This window comes from Salmo salar, chromosome ssa10 (genome assembly GCF_905237065.1).
Source record: "Salmo salar chromosome ssa10, Ssal_v3.1, whole genome shotgun sequence".
Taxonomy (NCBI): Eukaryota; Metazoa; Chordata; class Actinopteri; order Salmoniformes; family Salmonidae; genus Salmo; species Salmo salar.
In genome coordinates this window covers 64273637-64294715 of record NC_059451.1, presented here as the reverse complement: position 1 = coordinate 64294715, position 21079 = coordinate 64273637, and the positions used below count along the sequence as shown (strand labels likewise).

Genomic DNA, 21079 nt, shown 5'->3' with positions numbered 1-21079 from the left:
ATAATTGCCGTTTGCTTACAAGGTAAGAAAGGCCATGCGTCCCAAGTTTATGGCCTACGGTGTAATGTATTTGTGTTTGTGTAATATTTCCAATTGCCTGGTGAGGTAGAACATATGACAGGCAACACATGACTTTTGACATGCGTGGCCTTTATGGCCCTGCAGGTTGTGTGTACTGTGTGGAAAACTGGCGTGTGCATCTGTGAGAAGGCAGCTGTGTGTGTTTCCGTCCATCTATCCACTGGAGAGCCACACACAAAGGTCTGCTGTTAATGGTTCCAATCTAACAGCCATTAAGGTCCTCTTTAGCCGTCTGCCTTTTTCTCTCTTTTATTTCACTGATGCTTTTCTACTCACTGGCTGTCTTAAGGTTAAGTCTGGTAGTTGTTCACAAAATGTGTTCTTTTGAATGGCAGGATGTACTATATGATGTGAATATGGTTCTCATTCAGTACCACACATAGCTGGGGCACGCTGTGAATATTGTAGGATATGTATTTCTTATATCCAGGGCTGTATCGTTCTTGGGCTCTGTGTCCTGTGTGTGTGCGCAACTGTGCATGTGCGTCATCCTCTGAGGGACATCATTATTGACAGTGACATTCAGGCCACTGAAAGTGAGGGGTGCGGTGGGGGATGTGGTTGCTTAGGCAGCCATGTTGTACAAATGAAATCAAATGTTATTTGTCACATGTGCCGAATACAACAGGTATAGACCTTACAGTGAAATGCTTACAGATGTTGGACATGCATCCTGTCCTTTGACATTAGGCCCTACCCCTCTATCTAGTACACAGGAGGCTGGTGAGGAGAAGGTGGCTCATAATGATGACTGGTATCAAACACAAAGAAACCATGTTTGATGTGTCAATACCATTCCATTCCAGCCATTAGTATGAGCCCGTCCTCCACAGTTAAGGTGGCACCAGCCTGTGATCTAGTCTCTGTCTGCTGGTCTTTGTGTAATCATATCCAGCTCTCTCACAATATGGAGAAGGGAAAACACTTTAGGAGTGAGAAATTCAATTATTCAGGCCTTTCAATATGTGATGATTCTTCAATAGTTTTGAGGCGGTTTGTCGGTGAGTTGTGTCATAGCTGTGACATCATTATGTGCAGATGCTGTTAATGAGATGCGGTAGCTATTAGGATCTCGTCATTATGATTAATTTCATATCGGGGTGACGAGGGATGACTTAGTACCGTCACTTATATGTGAATTACAGTTCAGAGCAGGATGACCGCATACAATGCCTTTCCATCCAATTCTCCCAGAGAATCATGTCACTTGGCCTGCTTTCAAGCTAAGCTTGTGTGTGCTGCGAGTGACCATTAATTGCACAGGCATAAAAACTGAGGTGTCGGGAGCTGAGGCTGTTGTTTTCGACACCGGTGCAAAATTCAGCTTTATTCATCTTTCTTGACTTTGTTCTGAGGCAGAATTTCCTGTACGCCCCTGAAACTGGTAATATAATATACGTGCGGAAGTTATTTCGTTTAAATCAAATTCTGCTACAGTTTTATTAATGAAATATGCAAACCCAATAGCTTACCAATGTGCAGATGGACATGAAGTTAAATAAATACCAGCGTTGTACCGTCACGTTTCTGTAACAGACACCAACTTTATTAATGCGTGCTCCTGCTAATTAAACCCTATCTGTGTGTTTCTCCTCTTTAAGGTTGGCCAACCAACAGATGGAGAATGACGGCTACTCTGAGAAATCAGAGCACGATGCCCAGGAGGATTGGGACAACGGGGCCAATGAGAACGGAGGTCGGCTGACGGAGGAGAGCGACATGGACCAATCGGACGAGCTGTCTCCGGGGCTGCAGGCCACATCCTACGTCGAGCAGAGCCAGGAGGAGATGGCCGAGGTGAAACACGACAGGACATCACTCACAGACGGCTAACATACACTGACAGGTTATTAGGGGTTCGGCACGTTACAAAGCCTGTAGCTAGCCAGTGATCATTTATTCTAAATCTATCAAATGTATTGGTGAACATCAGGAGCCACATGAAATGTGACGTGGGGCCGGCTTTGACCACCGGGCAGCTACGTGGTTATCAGGACTGTAGGGTAAAGACAAAAAGAGACATGATGACTATTTATTGTAGGAATGGGAAATACGTTTTTCTCTACTGAAAGGAGTCTATTCGATTGAATCAAAACTTTAATTTTCCAACCCTGCTTCTGTGTGTCCCTTTCTCCCAGGCTGGTGAGGCGTCCCAGGTGGAGACGGTGTCTGAGGAGAACAAGGGTCTGATCTGGACCCTGCTAAAGCAGCTGCGGCCTGGCATGGACCTGTCTAAAGTGGTCTTGCCCACCTTCATCCTGGAGCCACGCTCTTTCCTGGACAAACTATCGGACTACTACTACCACGCTAATCTGCTGTCGGAGTATGACAATACTAGACTAGTAGTACACTTGTAGCTCAACTATTACCATTACCTTATCTCTACTATGTCACTAGCACTACACCAATCTACTGTATGAGTTAGTAGATACACTCAAACTGAACAAAGCTCTGTGTCCATCTCTCCCTTTCCCTCCCTCCCTCTCTCTCTCTCTCTCTCTCGCACTTTCCGTTTTTTCTTCTATGTCCTCTCTCGCTCTTGCTCTCTCTCTGGTCCCAGGGCTGCGAGGGAGGAGAGTCCATATGGCAGAATAAAGCAGGTCGTGCGCTGGTACCTGTCTGGCTTCTACAAGAAGCCCAAGGTAAACTCACCTGTTCAATAAGGGTAATAATACAAAGTGACACTCCCCTAGTTCTGGGGTTGGCTGGAGGAGTCATTGTAGTTCTGAGTGACTGGTCTGACTTCCATTCTACGATTGTACCACTGTATGAACATACAACCAATATTCAAGCCAAAATTTGAAAAACAAAAATTCCATAGTGTTAACTGTGTGGGTTGTGGAATTGGAGATTGCGGAGTTAGGTTAGTTATTTCATTTCTGCAGGGTCTTGGTAAAGAATTTATACCACAGATGGTAAAATAAAAAAAATCTACTTCACTCCCATATAGGCTAGATTTGAGTCATTGTTCTTTCAGGCTTATATACTCTATCGTATATACGCTAGCCTGGGGACAAGGTTAGAGTGTCTCTGAGGTAACTGCCACAGGGCCTCCCAGCATTACAGGTTCAGCTGGTTTCCAAGCCAGGTATACCTGATACACACAGGAACACAGACAGGTGATAGGGTGTGGCAAACAGAGGGGGTAGAACGCTGCTTTAATTTTAGTTTAATGTGTCACTCTTTTATTCTTTCATTTTGTATTTGCCTGTTAATCTATTTTGTAGTGCTGACCCCAATTAGTTGACTGGTCGATTGTTTGGTCATTAGGCTAATTGATCATTAGAAAACCTTTTTGCAATTATGTTAGCACAGCTGAAAACTGTTGTTCTGATTAAAGAAGGAATAGAACTAGCCTTCTTTAGACTAGTTGAGTATCTAGAGCATCAGCATTTGTGGGTTCGATTACAGGCTCAAAATGACCAGAAACAAATAACTTTCTTCTGAAATTCATCGGTCTATTCTTGTTCTAAGAAATGAAGGTTATTCTATGTGAGAAATTGCCAAGAAACTGAAGATCTCGTACAACGCTGTGTACTATTCCCTTCATAGAACAGCACAAACTGGCTCTAACCAGAATAGAATGAGGAGTGGGAGGCCCTGGTGCACAACTGAGCAAGGGGACAAGTACATTAGAGTGTCTAGTTTGAGAAACAGACACCTCACAAGTCCTCAACTGGCATCTTCATTATATAGTACCCGCAAAACACCAGTCTCAACGTCAACAGTGAAGAGGTGACTCCGGGACGCTGACCTTCTACACACACACATAGTAAATGTGCCCATTTGGGGATCTGATAGTATTTTTGATTGGCTTAATGCACATCCACTAATGACCTGTAGAGCTTCTCAAAGTAGTTTTCTTAACCTCAAACAGCAAGCAAACAAAGTCTGTGTTTACATCCATCGAGAATTACAATAGTTCCTCAATGTATTTCAAAAATATTTACTTTCGATAACCACTCAGCATGAAAGGGAAAAATGTCATGCTCTGATCCAGTGGAAACGTCATAAAATAGGCCTACCTGATTACAACTTATCAGTGCTGGACTTGTACTGAAATAGATTCTGGTACTCATTTTGGGTGCTGGTACTGTTTATATTTAGGTGCAGGAGCGCTACAATACTTTTGAGCTATTATTCTATAGGAGGAACAGCAAGTTCGCTAGCTTCGGGCCAGACCCAAGTTAATACAATGTTTCAAGTTCGTTGCAAACAGGCCAATGTGATTTATAGAATATTTATTTTTATCAGGATATTTTCTACCTGCAGGTAGTTTATTTGTTGGCTATTTTTACATAGTTGGCAATGGAAGTTACTTTTTAGGTTGATCATTTAGATTTTGATATTATTTTGATTAACCACATGACAATGATTTTGAGATATGAAGACGTTATTATAAATGAAACTGTTTCATGAAAATGTGCATATGAAAACCATAACTGGCACTCAGATCAATAGGAATGGTAGGATAAATTGGTATTCAACATGAGACTCCTCGTGTAATCTATTACCGGCAACTTCAGGAGAGTAATGGCAGAATCTGCTGAAGCCAACAGGAGCGGGAGGAGAATAGTTGGGTCAGGTTAAGTAATTTTTTTCTTCTGGAGCCCTCTTGAGGCATTTGTCATAAGCTTAAAGCATCAGACAAGCTCAATGCATGTAGTTGATTTTATTAAAACACATAGTATGTCTATATATGGAAAAATACACATTTAAAAATGTTGATCAATCGATTGGTCGAAAGAACAGGCAACTTTCTGTCGACCAATATTGTTTGTTTAGTCGGGAACAGCCCTACTATTTTGTATGATACACAGTTTGAAATGTGTGCATTCATGTGCTAGATATTAACAGTGTGTATGTGTGTCTGTATCCATCATTGTGTCCATGCAGCTATGATTTTTTGAATGTTTGAATCCTTTGATTTGATGATTTAAATGAAGTATGGCTGTGTGCATGCATGTGATAGATTTTAACAGTAGTGGGTGGGTGTCTGTATCCATCATTGTGTCCATGCAGCTATGATTTTTTGATTGTTTGAATCCTTTGATTTGATGATTTAAATGAAGTATGGCTGTGTGCATGCATGTGATAGATTTTAACAGTAGTGGATGGGTGTGCGTGTTACAGGGTCTGAAGAAGCCCTATAACCCCATCCTAGGAGAGACGTTTCGCTGTTGCTGGCTCCACCCTCAGACAGACAGCTGCACCTTTTACATCGCAGAGCAGGTGAGACAACCCATATACTTCTTACACACACACACAGCAAGTGTGTACCGCTGTCTCTGTCATACCTCTGCAGGTCTTTTGTCCAGAAGCCAGCTAAACCCTAGCTATTGTGCAAATGGCTGCCTCAGACCTGAGGCCATGTTAGTGGCAGATCTACATGCTTCGTCCCCAGACTTCAGCTCCCTCCTAACCAAACTGATTGACAGCCCTACTGCTTAATATTACTGTTGTGTATCTGAAATACCAGTATTGGACAAGTCCAAGTAGTAGCCTACGTCCCCGTGTCACACTGTTTTCTATTGTTTTGTGCCTAATGAACACGACCCAGATGACGGTACCTTTAATGACCTCACATCTGACCCAACACACTCAATCATTCAGTTTCCCCTAAATCAGTGGTTCTCAACTGGTTTTGCCTGGGGACCCAAATTTGACAATGACAATTGAGTCATGACCCAATATTATAGACTATTGATGATTACATTTTGTAATGTTGTATTGCAGCTGCCTTCTTGGGCAGGCTTCACTTGCAAAATAGATTCTGTCTCAATGGGATACTATTATGATATTAAAACAAGTCATTACACAGCCATATTAAATTAGAAAACATTTATCAATTTTAGTAATTTGCAACTTAATTAACGACCAGTTCAGAAGTGGGGTGTAATAAATGATCAGACTCGAACATGACATCAACAACAGTCCAATAATGTTAATGAGCAGGAACACACACCAGACCAATAATGTTAACAGGAACACACACCAGTCCAATAATGTTAACAGGAACACACACCAGACCAATAATGTTAACAGGAACACACACCAGTCCTATAATGTTAAGAGGAACACACACCAGTCCAATAATGTTAATGAACAGGAACACACACCAGTCCAATAATGTTAATGAACAGGAACACACACCAGTCCAATAATGTTAATGAACAGGAACACACACCAGTCCAATAATGTTAATGAACAGGAACACACACCAGACCAATAATGTTAACAGGAACACACACCAGTCCTATAATGTTAATGAACAGGAACACACACCAGTCCTATAATGTTAATGAACAGGAACACACACCAGTCCTATAATGTTAATGAACAGGAACACACACCAGTCCTATAATGTTAATGAACAGGAACACACAGCAGTCCTATAATGTTAACAGGAACACACACCAGTCCTATAATGTTAATGAACAGGAACACCACCAGTCCAATAATGTTAACAGGAATGCACACCAGTCCTATAATGTTAACAGGAACACACACCAGTCCTATAATGTTAACAGGAACACACACCAGTCCTATAATGTTAACAGGAACACACACCAGACCAATAATGTTAACAGGAACACACACCAGACCAATAATGTTAATGAACAGGAACTCACACCAGTCCTATAATGTTAACAGGAACTCACACCAGTCCTATAATGTTAATGAACAGGAACTCACACCAGTCCTATAATGTTAATGAACAGGAACACACACCAGTCCTATAATGTTAATGAACAGGAACACACACCAGTCCTATAATGTTAACAGGAACACACACCAGTCCAATAATGTTAACAGGAACACACACCAGTCCTATAATGTTAATGAACAGGAACACACAGCAGTCCTATAATGTTAACAGGAACACATACCAGTCCTATAATGTTAATGAACAGGAACACCACCAGTCCAATAATGTTAACAGGAACACACACCAGTCCTATAATGTTAATGAACAGGAACACCACCAGTCCAATAATGTTAACAGGAACACACACCAGTCCTATAATGTTAATGAACAGGAACACACACCAGTCCAATAATGTTAATGAACAGGAACACACACCAGTCCAATAATGTTAACAGGAACACACACCAGTCCAATAATGTTAACAGGAACACACACCAGTCCAATAATGTTAATGAACAGGAACACACACCAGTCCAATAATGTTAATGAACAGGAACACACACCAGACCAATAATGTTAACAGGAACACACACCAGTCCTATAATGTTAACAGGAACACACACCAGGCCTATAATGTTAATGAACAGGAACACACACCAGTCCAGTAATGTTAATGAACAGGAATACACACCAGTCCAATAATGTTAATAAACAGGAACACACACCAGTCCAATAATGTTAATAAACAGGAACACACACCAGTCCAATAATGTTAACAGGAACACACACCAGTCCAATAATGTTAATAAACAGGAATACACACCAGTCCTATAATGTTAATGAACAGGAACACACACCAGTCCTATAATGTAAAATGAACAGGAACACACACCAGACAAATAATGTTAACAGGAACACACACCAGTCCAATAATGTTAACAGGAACACACACCAGTCCAATAATGTTAATGAACAGGAACACACACCAGTCCAATAATGTTAATGAACAGGAACACACACCAGACCAATAATGTTAACAGGAACACACACCAGTCCTATAATGTTAATGAACAGGAACACACACCAGTCCTATAATGTTAATGAACAGGAACACACAGCAGTCCTATAATGTTAACAGGAACACACACCAGTCCTATAATGTTAATGAACAGGAACACCACCAGTCCAATAATGTTAACAGGAATGCACACCAGTCCTATAATGTTAACAGGAACACACACCAGTCCTATAATGTTAACAGGAACACACACCAGTCCTATAATGTTAACAGGAACACACACCAGTCCTATAATGTTAACAGGAACACACACCAGACCAATAATGTTAACAGGAACACACACCAGACCAATAATGTTAATGAACAGGAACTCACACCAGTCCTATAATGTTAACAGGAACTCACACCAGTCCTATAATGTTAATGAACAGGAACTCACACCAGTCCTATAATGTTAATGAACAGGAACACACACCAGTCCTATAATGTTAATGAACAGGAACACACACCAGTCCTATAATGTTAACAGGAACACACACCAGTCCAATAATGTTAACATTATAGGACTGGTGTGTGTTCCTGTTAACATTATTGGACTGGTGTGTGTTCCTGTTAACATTATAGGACTGCTGTGTGTTCCTGTTCATTAACATTATAGGACTGGTGTGTGTTCCTGTTAATGAACAGGAACACACAGCAGTCCTATAATGTTAACAGGAACACATACCAGTCCTATAATGTTAATGAACAGGAACACCACCAGTCCAATAATGTTAACAGGAACACACACCAGTCCTATAATGTTAATGAACAGGAACACCACCAGTCCAATAATGTTAACAGGAACACACACCAGACCAATAATGTTAATGAACAGGAACTCACACCAGTCCAATAATGTTAATGAACAGGAACACACACCAGTCCAATAATGTTAACAGGAACACACACCAGTCCAATAATGTTAACAGGAACACACACCAGTCCAATAATGTTAATGAACAGGAACACACACCAGTCCAATAATGTTAATGAACAGGAACACACACCAGACCAATAATGTTAACAGGAACACACACCAGTCCTATAATGTTAACAGGAACACACACCAGGCCTATAATGTTAATGAACAGGAACACACACCAGTCCAGTAATGTTAATGAACAGGAATACACACCAGTCCAATAATGTTAATAAACAGGAACACACACCAGTCCAATAATGTTAATAAACAGGAACACACACCAGTCCAATAATGTTAACAGGAACACACACCAGTCCAATAATGTTAATAAACAGGAATACACACCAGTCCTATAATGTTAATGAACAGGAACACACACCAGTCCTATAATGTAAAATGAACAGGAACACACACCAGACAAATAATGTTAACAGGAACACACACCAGTCCAATAATGTTAACAGGAACACACACCAGTCCAATAATGTTAATGAACAGGAACACACACCAGTCCAATAATGTTAATGAACAGGAACACACACCAGACCAATAATGTTAACAGGAACACACACCAGTCCTATAATGTTAATGAACAGGAACACACACCAGTCCTATAATGTTAATGAACAGGAACACACAGCAGTCCTATAATGTTAACAGGAACACATACCAGTCCTATAATGTTAACAGGAACACACACCAGACCAATAATGTTAACAGGAACACACACCAGTCCTATAATGTTAACAGGAACACACACCAGACCAATAATGTTAACAGGAACACACACCAGACCAATAAGTTAATGAACAGGAACTCACACCAGTCCTATAATGTTAACAGGACCTCACACCAGTCCTATAATGTTAATGAACAGGAACTCACACCAGTCCTATAATGTTAATGAACAGGAACACACACCAGTCCTATAATGTTAATGAACAGGAACACACACCAGTCCTATAATGTTAACAGGAACACACACCAGTCCAATAATGTTAACAGGAACACACACCAGTCCTATAATGTTAATGAACAGGAACACACACCAGTCCTATAATGTTAATAAACAGGAACACACACCGGTCCTATAATGTGATGAACAGGAACACACACCAGTCCTATAATGTTAATGAACAGGAACACACAGCAGTCCTATAATGTTAACAGGAACACATACCAGTCCTATAATGTTAATGAACAGGAACACCACCAGTCCAATAATGTTAACAGGAACACACACCAGTCCTATAATGTTAATGAACAGGAACACCACCAGTCCAATAATGTTAACAGGAACACACACCAGACCAATAATGTTAATGAACAGGAACTCACACCAGTCCAATAATGTTAATGAACAGGAACACACACCAGTCCAATAATGTTAACAGGAACACACACCAGTCCAATAATGTTAACAGGAACACACACCAGTCCAATAATGTTAATGAACAGGAACACACACCAGTCCAATAATGTTAATGAACAGGAACACACACCAGACCAATAATGTTAACAGGAACACACACCAGGCCTATAATGTTAATGAACAGGAACACACACCAGTCCAGTAATGTTAATGAACAGGAATACACACCAGTCCAATAATGTTAATAAACAGGAACACACACCAGTCCAATAATGTTAACAGGAACACACACCAGTCCAATAATGTTAATAAACAGGAATACACACCAGTCCTATAATGTTAATGAACAGGAACACACACCAGTCCTATAATGTAAAATGAACAGGAACACACACCAGACAAATAATGTTAACAGGAACACACACCAGTCCAATAATGTTAACAGGAACACACACCAGTCCAATAATGTTAATGAACAGGAACACACACCAGTCCAATAATGTTAATGAACAGGAACACACACCAGACCAATAATGTTAACAGGAACACACACCAGTCCTATAATGTTAATGAACAGGAACACACACCAGTCCTATAATGTTAATGAACAGGAACACACACCAGTCCTATAATGTTAATGAACAGGAACACACAGCAGTCCTATAATGTTAACAGGAACACACACCAGTCCTATAATGTTAATGAACAGGAACACCACCAGTCCAATAATGTTAACAGGAATGCACACCAGTCCTATAATGTTAACAGGAACACACACCAGTCCTATAATGTTAACAGGAACACACACCAGTCCTATAATGTTAACAGGAACACACACCAGACCAATAATGTTAACAGGAACACACACCAGACCAATAATGTTAATGAACAGGAACTCACACCAGTCCTATAATGTTAACAGGAACTCACACCAGTCCTATAATGTTAATGAACAGGAACTCACACCAGTCCTATAATGTTAATGAACAGGAACACACACCAGTCCTATAATGTTAATGAACAGGAACACACACCAGTCCTATAATGTTAACAGGAACACACACCAGTCCAATAATGTTAACAGGAACACACACCAGTCCTATAATGTTAATGAACAGGAACACACACCAGTCCTATAATGTTAATAAACAGGAACACACACCAGTCCTATAATGTGATGAACAGGAACACACACCAGTCCTATAATGTTAATGAACAGGAACACACAGCAGTCCTATAATGTTAACAGGAACACATACCAGTCCTATAATGTTAATGAACAGGAACACCACCAGTCCAATAATGTTAACAGGAACACACACCAGTCCTATAATGTTAATGAACAGGAACACCACCAGTCCAATAATGTTAACAGGAACACACACCAGACCAATAATGTTAATGAACAGGAACTCACACCAGTCCAATAATGTTAATGAACAGGAACACACACCAGTCCAATAATGTTAACAGGAACACACACCAGTCCAATAATGTTAACAGGAACACACACCAGTCCAATAATGTTAATGAACAGGAACACACACCAGTCCAATAATGTTAATGAACAGGAACACACACCAGACCAATAATGTTAACAGGAACACACACCAGTCCTATAATGTTAACAGGAACACACACCAGGCCTATAATGTTAATGAACAGGAACACACACCAGTCCAGTAATGTTAATGAACAGGAATACACACCAGTCCAATAATGTTAATAAACAGGAACACACACCAGTCCAATAATGTTAACAGGAACACACACCAGTCCAATAATGTTAATAAACAGGAATACACACCAGTCCTATAATGTTAATGAACAGGAACACACACCAGTCCTATAATGTAAAATGAACAGGAACACACACCAGACAAATAATGTTAACAGGAACACACACCAGTCCAATAATGTTAACAGGAACACACACCAGTCCAATAATGTTAACAGGAACACACACCAGTCCAACAATGTTAATGAACAGGAACACACACCAATCCTATAATGTTAATTAACAGTAACACACACCAGACCAATAATGTTAACAGGAACACACACCCGTCCTATAATGTTAACAGGAACACACACCAGTCCTATAATGTGAACACGAACACACAGCAGTCCAATAATATTAATGAACAGGAACACACACCAGTCCAATAATGTTAATAAACAGGAACACACACCAGTCCAATAATGTTAACAGGAACACACACCAGTCCAATAATGTTAATGAACAGGAACACACACCAGTCCAATAATGTTAATGAACAGGAACACACCAGTCCAATAATGTTAATGAACAGGAATACACACCAGTCCAATAATGTTAATAAACAGGAACACACACCAGTCAAATAATGTTAACAGGAACACACACCAGTCCAATAATGTTAACAGGAACACACACCAGACCAATAATGTTAACAGGAACACACACCAGTCCTATAATGTTAACAGGAACACACACCAGTCCTATAATGTTAACAGGAACACACACCAGTCCTATAATGTGAACAGGAACACATACCAGTCCTATAATGTGAACAGGAACACACACCAGTCCTATAATGTGAACAGGAACACACACCAGTCCATTAATGTTAATGAACAGGAACACACACCAGTCCAATAATGTTAATAAACAGGAACACACACCAGTCCAATAATGTTAATAAACAGGAACACACACCAGTCCAATAATGTTAACAGGAACACACACCAGTCCAATAATGTTAATGAACAGGAACACACACCAGTCCAATAATGTTAATGAACAGGAACACACACCAGACCAATAATGTTAACAGGAACACACACCAGTCCTATAATGTTAACAGGAACACACACCAGGCCTATAATGTTAACAGGAACACATACCAGTCCAATAATGTTAACAGGAACACACACCAGTCCTATAATGTTAAAGAACAGGAACACACACCAGTCCAATAATATTAACAGGAACACACACCAGTCCAACAATGTTAATGAACAGGAACACACACCAATCCTATAATGTTAATGAACAGGAACACACACCAGACCAATAATGTTAACAGGAACACACACCCGTCCTATAATGTTAACAGGAACACACACCAGTCCTATAATGTGAACAGGAACACACAGCAGTCCAATAATGTTAATGAACAGGAACACACACCAGTCCAATAATGTTAATGAACAGGAACACACACCAGTCCAATAATGTTAACAGGAACACACACCAGTCCAATAATGTTAATGAACAGGAACACACACCAGTCCAATAATGTTAATGAACAGGAACACACACCAGACCAATAATGTTAACAGGAACACACACCAGTCCTATAATGTTAACAGGAACACACACCAGGCCTATAATGTTAATGAACAGGAACACACACCAGTCCAATAATGTTAATGAACAGGAATACACACCAGTCCAATAATGTTAATAAACAGGAACACACACCAGTCCAATAATGTTAACAGGAACACACACCAGTCCAATAATGTTAATGAACAGGAATACACACCAGTCCTATAATGTTAATGAACAGGAACACACACCAGTCCTATAATGTTAATGAACAGGAACACACACCAGACAAATAATGTTAACAGGAACACACACCAGTCCAATAATGTTAACAGGAACACACACCAGTCCAATAATGTTAACAGGAACACACACCAGTCCTATAATGTTAACAGGAACACACACCAGTCCTACAATGTTAACAGGAACACACACCAGTCCTATAATGTGAACAGGAACACACACCAGTCCTATAATGTGAACAGGAACACACACAAGTCCTATAATGTGAACAGGAACACACACCAGTCCTATAATGTGAACAGGAACACACACAAGTCCTATAATGTGAACAGGAACACACACCAGTCCATTAATGTTAATGAACCGGAACACACACCAGTCCAATACTGTTAATGAACAGGAATTTCACACCAGACCAATAATGTTAATGAACAGGAACACACACCAGTCCAATAATGTTAATGAACAGGAACACACACCAGACCAATAATGTTAACAGGAACACACACCAGTCGTATAATGTTAACATGAACACACACCAGACCAATAATGTTAACAGGAACACACACCAGACCAATAATGTTAATGAACAGGAACTCACACCAGTCCAATAATGTTAATGAACAGGAACTCACACCAGTCCTATAATGTGATGAACAGGAACACACACCAGTCCTATAATGTTAATGAACAGGAACACACACCAGTCCTATAATGTTAATGAACAGGAACACACAGCAGTCCTATAATGTTAACAGGAACACACACCCGTCCTATAATGTTAACAGGAACACACACCAGTCCTATAATGTGAACAGGAACACACAGCAGTCCATTAATGTTAATGAACAGGAACACACACCAGTCCAATAATGTTAATTAACAGGAACACACACCAGTCCAATAATGTTAATAAACAGGAACACACACCAGTCCAATAATGTTAACAGGAACACACACCAGTCCTATAATGTTAACAGGAACACACACCCGTCCTATAATGTTAACAGGAACACACACCAGTCCTATAATGTGAACAGGAACACACACCAGTCCTATAATGTTAATGAACCGGAACACACACCAGTACAATAATGTTAACAGGAACACACACCAGTCCAATACTGTTAATGAAAAGGAATTTCACACCAGTCCAATAATGTTAATGAACAGGAACACACACCAGTCCAATAATGTTAATGAACAGGAACACACACCAGACCAATAATGTTAACAGGAACACACACCAGACCAATAATGTTAACAGGAACACACACCAGTCGTATAATGTTAACAGGAACACACACCAGACCAATAATGTTAATGAACAGGAACTCACACCAGTCCAATAATGTTAATGAACAGGAACTCACACCAGTCCAATAATGTTAATGAACAGGAACTCACACCAGTCCTATAATGTTAATGAACAGGAACTCACACCAGTCCTATAATGTTAATGAACAGGAACACACACCAGTCCTATAATGTTAATAAACAGGAACACACACCAGTCCTATAATGTGATGAACAGGAACACACACCAGTCCTATAATGTTAATGAACAGGAACACCACCAGTCCTATAATGTTAACAGGAACACATACCAGTCCTATAATGTTAATGAACAGGAACACCACCAGTCCAATAATGTTAACAGGAACACACACCAGTCCTATAATGTTAACAGGAACACACACCAGATCAATAATGTTAACAGGAACACACACCAGACCAACAATGTTAATGAACAGGAACTTACACCAGTCCAATAATGTTAATGAACAGGAACTTACACCAGTCCTATAATGTTAATGAACAGGAACACACACCAGTCCTATAATGTTAACAGGAACACACACCAGTCCAATAATGTTAACAGGAACACACACCAGTCCAGTAATGTTAATGAAGAGGAACACACACCAGTCCTATAATGTTAATGAACAGGAACACACACCAGTCCAATAATGTTAATGAACAGGAACACACACCAGTCCTATAATGTTAAAGAACAGGAACACACACCAGTCCACTAATATTAACAGGAACACACACCAGTCCAACAATGTTAATGAACAGGAACACACACCAATCCTATAATGTTAATGAACAGGAACCCACACCAGACCAATAATGTTAACACGAACACACACCCGTCCTATAATGTTAACAGGAACACACACCAGTCCTATAATGTGAACACGAACACACAGCAGTCCAATAATGTAGGATAGGGGGCGCCACAGCGCATTTTGAAAAAAAATCGTTCCCATTTTCAACGGCCTACTAATCAAACTCAGAAGATAGGGCATGCATATACTTATTATATATGGATAGAAAACACTCTAAAGTTTCTAAAACTGTTTGAATGGTGTCTGTGAGTATAACAGAACTCATTTGGCAGGCAAAACCCTGAGACATTTTCTGACAGGAAGTGGATACCTGATGTGTTGTATTGACTTTAAACCTATCCCATTGAAAAACACAGGGGTTTAGGAATATTTTGGCACTTCCTATTGCTTCCACTAGATGTCGCCAGTCCTTTCACAGTGGTTTGAGCCTTATAGAGTCAAAACTCAGTGAATGACAGGAGTTTGAAATTGGTCACAGGGGATGGGCCATCACCATTATGACGCCGGCGGCCATGTCTGCCCCCACCTTTGGAAACGGTTTTAAAGGCCATGACATCATCCCCCTCGAATCTTATTGGCTCTCTTGGTGTTAGAGGCCCCGAAGATTTATTTTATACAACGTTTGACATGTTTGAACGAACCTACATGCGCGAGGATTGCTTTCATTATGAACTTCAGAGCTGCGCTTGGAGAGAGCCATAGGACGCGCTACCAACATCAGGCTAATGGAACGTGAAGTATGGACTTTTTGACCGAAAATACATCTGTTGTGGACCTGGGATGCTTTCTGATGAAGACAACTAAAGGTAGGCGATTATTGACAATATTATAGAAGATGAGATGGTTCATACTGTTGCGTCCAAGATGGCGCCGAGCACTGTATATTAGCTGATTTTCTGAGTATCGCATCTCCTTTTATCGCAAAGTGTGATTACCCAGTAAAGTTAATTTAAAATCTGGTATGACGGGTGTTCTCAAGAGATATTCATCTATAAATGTTAGATTGACAATATACATTTAAAAAATCGTTATAGTATAGCAATTTATTGAAACGTAGCATTGTTTACGGGGACGCTTTTGAGGGGAAATTAGGTAGTCAACGTCAGACAGAGATGTAAAATGCTGTTTTTATATATAAATATGACCTTTATTGAACAAAAGAATGCATGCATTGTATAACATGATGTCCTAGGGGTGCCATCTGATGAAGTTTGTAAAAGGTTAGTGCTACATTTAGCTGTTTATTGATTATATGTGATGGAAGTGGTTGGTCGGAAAATGGCTATGAAGCTGCTTTTTACGATGGACTCATCTAATATAATCTAATGATTTGCTTTTCCTGTAAAACCTTTTTGAAATCGGACGACGTGGGTCGATTCAGGAGAGGTGTATCTATAAAAAAAAAAATATATATATTTTTTATTTTTGTAAAAAATTATGATATTTTTTTAATGCTAATTGGCGATATGATTTTTCGCTGGATTTTGATCCCGCTAACGGGATCAGATGCTCAAGAGGTTAATGAACAGGAATTTCACACCAGTCCAATAATGTTAATGAACAGGAACACACACCAGTCGTATAATGTTAACAGGAACACACACCAGACCAATAATGTTAACAGGAACACACACCAGTCCTATAATGTTAACAGGAACACACACCAGGCCTATAATGTTAATGAACAGGAACACACACCAGTCCAATAATGTTAATGAACAGGAATACACACCAGTCCAATAATGTTAATAAACAGGAACACACACCAGTCCAATAATGTTAACAGGAACACACACCAGTCCAATAATGTTAATGAACAGGAATACACACCAGTCCTATAATGTTAATGAACAGGAACACACACCAGTCCTATAATGTTAATGAACAGGAACACACACCAGACAAATAATGTTAACAGGAACACACACCAGTCCAATAATGTTAACAGGAACACACACCAGTCCAATAATGTTAACAGGAACACACACCAGTCCTATAATGTTAACAGGAACACACACCAGTCCTACAATGTTAACAGGAACACACACCAGTCCTATAATGTGAACAGGAACACACACCAGTCCTATAATGTGAACAGGAACACACACCAGTCCTATAATGTGAACAGGAACACACACCCGTCCTATAATGTTAACAGGAACACACACCAGTCCTATAATGTGAACAGGAACACACACCAGTCCTATAATGTTAATGAACCGGAACACACACCAGTACAATAATGTTAACAGGAACACACACCAGTCCAATACTGTTAATGAAAAGGAATTTCACACCAGTCCAATAATGTTAATGAACAGGAACACACACCAGTCCAATAATGTTAATGAACAGGAACACACACCAGACCAATAATGTTAACAGGAACACACACCAGACCAATAATGTTAACAGGAACACACACCAGTCGTATAATGTTAACAGGAACACACACCAGACCAATAATGTTAATGAACAGGAACTCACACCAGTCCAATAATGTTAATGAACAGGAACTCACACCAGTCCAATAATGTTAATGAACAGGAACTCACACCAGTCCTATAATGTTAATGAACAGGAACTCACACCAGTCCTATAATGTTAATGAACAGGAACACACACCAGTCCTATAATGTTAATAAACAGGAACACACACCAGTCCTATAATGTGATGAACAGGAACACACACCAGTCCTATAATGTTAATGAACAGGAACACCACCAGTCCTATAATGTTAACAGGAACACATACCAGTCCTATAATGTTAATGAACAGGAACACCACCAGTCCAATAATGTTAACAGGAACACACACCAGTCCTATAATGTTAACAGGAACACACACCAGATCAATAATGTTAACAGGAACACACACCAGACCAACAATGTTAATGAACAGGAACACACACCAGTCCAATAATGTTAATGAACAGGAACTTACACCAGTCCAATAATGTTAATGAACAGGAACTTACACCAGTCCTATAATGTTAATGAACAGGAACACACACCAGTCCTATAATGTTAACAGGAACACACACCAGTCCAGTAATGTTAATGAAGAGGAACACACACCAGTCCTATAATGTTAATGAACAGGAACACACACCAGTCCAATAATGTTAATGAACAGGAACACACACCAGTCCTATAATGTTAAAGAACAGGAACACACACCAGTCCACTAATATTAACAGGAACACACACCAGTCCAACAATGTTAATGAACAGGAACACACACCAATCCTATAATGTTAATGAACAGGAACCCACACCAGACCAATAATGTTAACACGAACACACACCCGTCCTATAATGTTAACAGGAACACACACCAGTCCTATAATGTGAACACGAACACACAGCAGTCCAATAATGTTAATGAACAGGAATTTCACACCAGTCCAATAATGTTAATGAACAGGAACACACACCAGTCGTATAATGTTAACAGGAACACACACCAGACCAATAATGTTAACAGGAACACACACCAGTCCTATAATGTTAACAGGAACACACACCAGGCCTATAATGTTAATGAACAGGAACACACACCAGTCCAATAATGTTAATGAACAGGAATACACACCAGTCCAATAATGTTAATAAACAGGAACACACACCAGTCCAATAATGTTAACAGGAACACACACCAGTCCAATAATGTTAATGAACAGGAATACACACCAGTCCTATAATGTTAATGAACAGGAACACACACCAGTCCTATAATGTTAATGAACAGGAACACACACCAGACAAATAATGTTAACAGGAACACACACCAGTCCAATAATGTTAACAGGAACACACACCAGTCCAATAATGTTAACAGGAACACACACCAGTCCTATAATGTTAACAGGAACACACACCAGTCCTACAATGTTAACAGGAACACAAACCAGTCCTATAATGTGAACAGGAACACACACCAGTCCTATAATGTGAACAGGAACACACACAAGTCCTATAATGTGAACAGGAACACATACCAGTCCTATAATGTGAACAGGAACACACACCAGTCCTATAATGTGAACAGGAACACACACCAGTCCATTAATGTTAATGAACCGGAACACACACCAGTCCAATACTGTTAATGAACAGGAATTTCACACCAGACCAATAATGTTAATGAACAGGAACACACACCAGTCCAATAATGTTAATGAACAGGGACACACACCAGACCAATAATGTTAACAGGAACACACACCAGTCGTATAATGTTAACAGGAACACACACCAGACCAATAATGTTAACAGGAACACACACCAGACCAATAATGTTAATGAACAGGAACTCACACCAGTCCAATAATGTTAATGAACAGGAACTCACACCAGTCCTATAATGTGATGAACAGGAACACACACCAGTCCTATAATGTTAATGAACAGGAACACACACCAGTCCTATAATGTTAATGAACAGGAACACACAGCAGTCCTATAATGTTAACAGGAACACACACCCGTCCTATAATGTTAACAGGAACACACACCAGTCCTATAATGTGAACAGGAACACACAGCAGTCCATTAATGTTAATGACCAGGAACACACACCAGTCCAATAATGTTAATTAACAGGAACACACACCGGTCCAATAATGTTAATAAACAGGAACACACACCAGTCCAATAATGTTAACAGGAACACACACCAGTCCTATAATGTTAACAGGAACACACACCCGTCCTATAATGTTAACAGGAACACACACCAGTCCTATAATGTGAACAGGAACACACACCAGTCCTATAATGTTAATGAACCGGAACACACACCAGTACAATAATGTTAACAGGAACACACACCAGTCCAATACTGTTAATGAACAGGAATTTCACACCAGTCCAATAATGTTAATGAACAGGAACACACACCAGTCCAATAATGTTAATGAACAGGAACACACACCAGACCAATAATGTTAACAGGAACACACACCAGTCGTATAATGTTAACAGGAACACACACCAGTCGTATAATGTTAACAGGAACACACACCAGACCAATAATGTTAATGAACAGGAACTCACACCAGTCCAATAATGTTAATGAACAGGAACTCACACCAGTCCAATAATGTTAATGAACAGGAACTCGCACCAGTCCTATAATGTTAATGAACAGGAACTCACACCAGTCCTATAATGTTAATGAACAGGAACACACACCAGTCCTATAATGTTAATAAACAGGAACACACACCAGTCCTATAATGTGATGAACAGGAACACACACCAGTCCTATAATGTTAATGAACAGGAACACCACCAGTCCTA

General features: G+C 39.9%; 1 protein-coding gene across 4 annotated transcripts in view; it reads left to right on the top strand.

Moving 5' to 3' along the window:
• The window catches only part of osbpl5 (oxysterol binding protein-like 5), a 153023-nt gene that overhangs the window by 96098 nt on the left and 35846 nt on the right, over positions 1 to 21079 (top strand). For all 4 annotated transcript variants that reach the window (XM_014123857.2, XM_014123859.2, XM_014123860.2 and 1 more), the window contains 4 exons: positions 1683 to 1878; positions 2220 to 2404; positions 2642 to 2723; positions 5215 to 5313. In XM_014123857.2, the coding sequence (XP_013979332.2) occupies positions 1683 to 1878; positions 2220 to 2404; positions 2642 to 2723; positions 5215 to 5313 (562 nt within the window). The remainder of the gene's footprint in view (positions 1 to 1682; positions 1879 to 2219; positions 2405 to 2641; positions 2724 to 5214; positions 5314 to 21079) is intronic.